The following is a 2,993-nucleotide window of genomic DNA, read 5'->3' as shown; positions in this document are numbered from 1 at the left end:
GAAAGATTCGTCGCGGGCTCGAAACCGAGTGCGAGAAGGACGATTCGAGAGAGGAGGCCGACTGTTTCGTCTCAACAGTCAAGCCAAAGAAGAGATTGTTGTGCGGAGATACGAGGTGAGGGAAAGCCTACCCTGAAGGTACTTCGCGTCGAGTTGCAATTACGGCAGATATCGGGGAGGCTTTTCCATGGTATGAAATAACGTAGAGCGATCCGACAGTTTTGCGCTTGGGGAGGCCATTGGGAATCTCGGATGACTTGGCTACACCCGTCAGAGGGATATGGTTGTTAACCATAGTTGTCATGCGTGTTCTGATCTGTTCGTCGTCCTTGCGCATCAGAGGTGATCGACACCACCTGCAGGCATGCGGGAATACACTTCCGAAGCATGCTAAATTGCTGAGGGAGATGTCAGAAGACTCATACATAGACGATGTCATATTCACGGCAGACAGCGCCACGCTGAGCAATGAACAATCGAAGAATTAGGAGATTGTATCGAATCTGATCGAGCGCTTGTGATCTCAAGAGGAGAAAACACAAAAGTCAAGCCAGAAGAGAGAAAGTGGTGGGCTAGTAGTGACATGAGCTGATTTGCGGTCAGCTCTGTAAAAAGTCATATGATCTCTCATTGATCAGTAGCGTCATGGGTCGCACTTCAGTGGAACCCGATATAGAAAGTTTCCCATCCTCATATGGGCGAAAATATAACAATATCAAAGCGAGAGAAAAAAAAACTGGCGTCTTCGACGCAAACATAGATTCGGCCCGCGGCCGAACAGCCTTAAATTTTTTAGAATATTCTTTTCTTCGGGAAGACGACATCTTTGGCCGCTTCGATTGTCTGTGTATCAGGATGGAAAACTCTATATTCTCTCCCCTGATCACAGTAACCGACCAAGATCGCTTCCTTTCCACGGGGGTCTAATTTCTTCCTTCCAGGTCTGTGTTGATGCACAAAACACTTAGATCCGAATGGGAAGAGCCTTGAGAGATAACCTTTTCGGTTGAGCATTGTCTCATAGGCGGTCTTGTTGGTTCTCTCACAAATGGTGACCGTATTGAGAATTTTGGTACAGGTGGCGATGCTTTCTGCCCAGAGTGACTTCGGGAGATTGGCAATCAGAGATGACCTAGCCAAATCGAGTAGTGTGCTGTGGAGAATCCGGTTCGGTGATTCTCCGTATATATCTTCAGGTCGTTGGGGTAGCTATGGGACGGGCTCCGACTCCACGGTCCTACGAAACAGGCGATGGAAAACACGGTCGGTTCGACGGCGATGTACCATTCACGATTGCTAGGAACTGAATGAATGTTTATTGAGGGAGATTGACGCCGGCTGTAGCGACGTGCAGTCGACATCTCTTAAGAATCGGAACGCTGTTATCTTCCCGTTCGCTCGTTATCGTACGAAATTATTGACAAAATAGTCGGGGACTTCGGCGAAGTATAGGCGAAGCAGGAATCGGAAGTACCATAATCAGAAGTGTAGGGGTTTTCCCTGTGGATTACTACTCGAATACGTCCTCAATTCTCGGGTACTGGTTCATTCTCGGGCACGCGCGTCCTGCTCGGACGCTGGCCGTTCAAGTACTGACTTCTCCCAACACATGCACGTCAACTCGCTTCGCTACGTTCACGGCATGTTCCTACGTTCCCTACAGTTCGTCCACTGCTACCATACTAAATGCCCTCATTTACTACCTCGCTTACTTAGCTATTGAGTACACGCTATTCTCGTTACCTCCTGACGTTATTATTTATTATTATCATGTAAAATATGATACCCGACTCGATCACTTTGAACTTCGCAACATCACATGATGCTGCACGCAATCCCTCTGGAAGTGTCCCCACTTCCCACAACGATAACACTTGACAGAGTCGATCTTCGCTGCACAGCAGCGAGCAAAGTGTCCAAACTCGTGACAATAGTAGCATTCATTCGTTCGGGCTGGACAAGCCGGGTCACCTCTCCGGTGGGTGAACCCCAGGCAGTCGACACACCGTTGTTGTTCGACTCGTGTACGTTCATCCCTTGCTTCTTGCTGCTCGTTTTCGATGCGCTCGCGACGCTCGATATCGCGTTGATTCGGTTCTTGAACCTCAAGAACCGGTCGCTCCGGGTCCATTTCGGTGTCCTCGTCGTCATCGTTGATAACGGGCAACTCGGGCACCTCCAAAACCTGGGCGACGCCGTCCGCGGGTCCCTCCTCGCGACACTCTTGAGATTCCGGTTGTTCGCGCTGCTCCCAATCGTCCTCGTCGGGGATCTCCACGTGCCACCATTTCTTCTGGCGGTGTCGACCTCTCCCGCCAAGCCGTGGTCGGGACTCGTTCACGTTCAGATCACAGGTACTTTCGAACGGTACCTCCTCGGTGTCGTCGCTGTCGTAGTATTCGTACAGCCTGACTTCGTTCCGGAACTTGACTGAACGGCTCGATTCCCCTCGCTGACGCCGGTTTGCGCGTTTCTGAGATTCTTGCTTTTGCATCTCGTACGAATACTTCACGATATCGTGCATGGCTGACCCAAACGCGGTCGCCGCCGTTGCCAAGTTAAGCCACATGTTCATGGGCGCGTACATCCGAGGATTCCCACGATCCTCCTTGAGAATCCCTCGAGGCTCTCGCTCCTGTCTTCGATCTTCCATGCTTCGGAATCTGTGGCGCCGTAAATGCTCGAGACCGTCACAACTCCTGATTCGGGTGGTCGCTCAAAACAGCCCGCTACTTCCACGACACTCTCTGTTCGACTAGTCACTCAGAAATGATCGATACTTTCACAAAACCCTCGACTCGACCAGTCGTTCAAAACTGCTCAATACTCACGCGAACCTCTCGACCCGACGATTCGACTACGCTACATTATATGATGTCCTCATCATTTTGATGCAACAATACCTACGTGTACTCAACTACCTACTACCCTAACCATTATTCCGACGTCTCTGATAATTTTCGACTCGAAAACAAACATTAATTATCCTCTCA

The 2,993-nt window shown here is 50.1% G+C and overlaps 1 protein-coding gene across 1 annotated transcript; it reads right to left on the bottom strand.

The window, feature by feature from the left end:
• Nucleotides 1–1,795: 1,795 nt before the first annotated feature.
• On the bottom strand, nucleotides 1,796–2,569 carry LOC108863676 (uncharacterized). The gene has a single exon (XM_018638129.1). The coding sequence runs from the start codon at nucleotides 2,567–2,569 to the stop codon at nucleotides 1,796–1,798; it is 774 nt and encodes a 257-aa protein (XP_018493645.1).
• Nucleotides 2,570–2,993: the final 424 nt, after the last annotated feature.

This window comes from Galendromus occidentalis, unplaced genomic scaffold (assembly GCF_000255335.2).
Source record: "Galendromus occidentalis unplaced genomic scaffold, Mocc_1.1 scf7180000076599, whole genome shotgun sequence".
Classification (NCBI taxonomy): Eukaryota; Metazoa; Arthropoda; class Arachnida; order Mesostigmata; family Phytoseiidae; genus Galendromus; species Galendromus occidentalis.
Note: the sequence above shows the minus strand (reverse complement) of the source record. Positions and strands in the feature narration are given on the sequence as shown.

Coding starts and splice junctions, on each gene's coding strand:
- LOC108863676 (XM_018638129.1), bottom strand. CDS start 2,569: ATGTGGCTTAACTTGGCAACGGCGGCGACCGCGTTTGGGTCAGCCATG.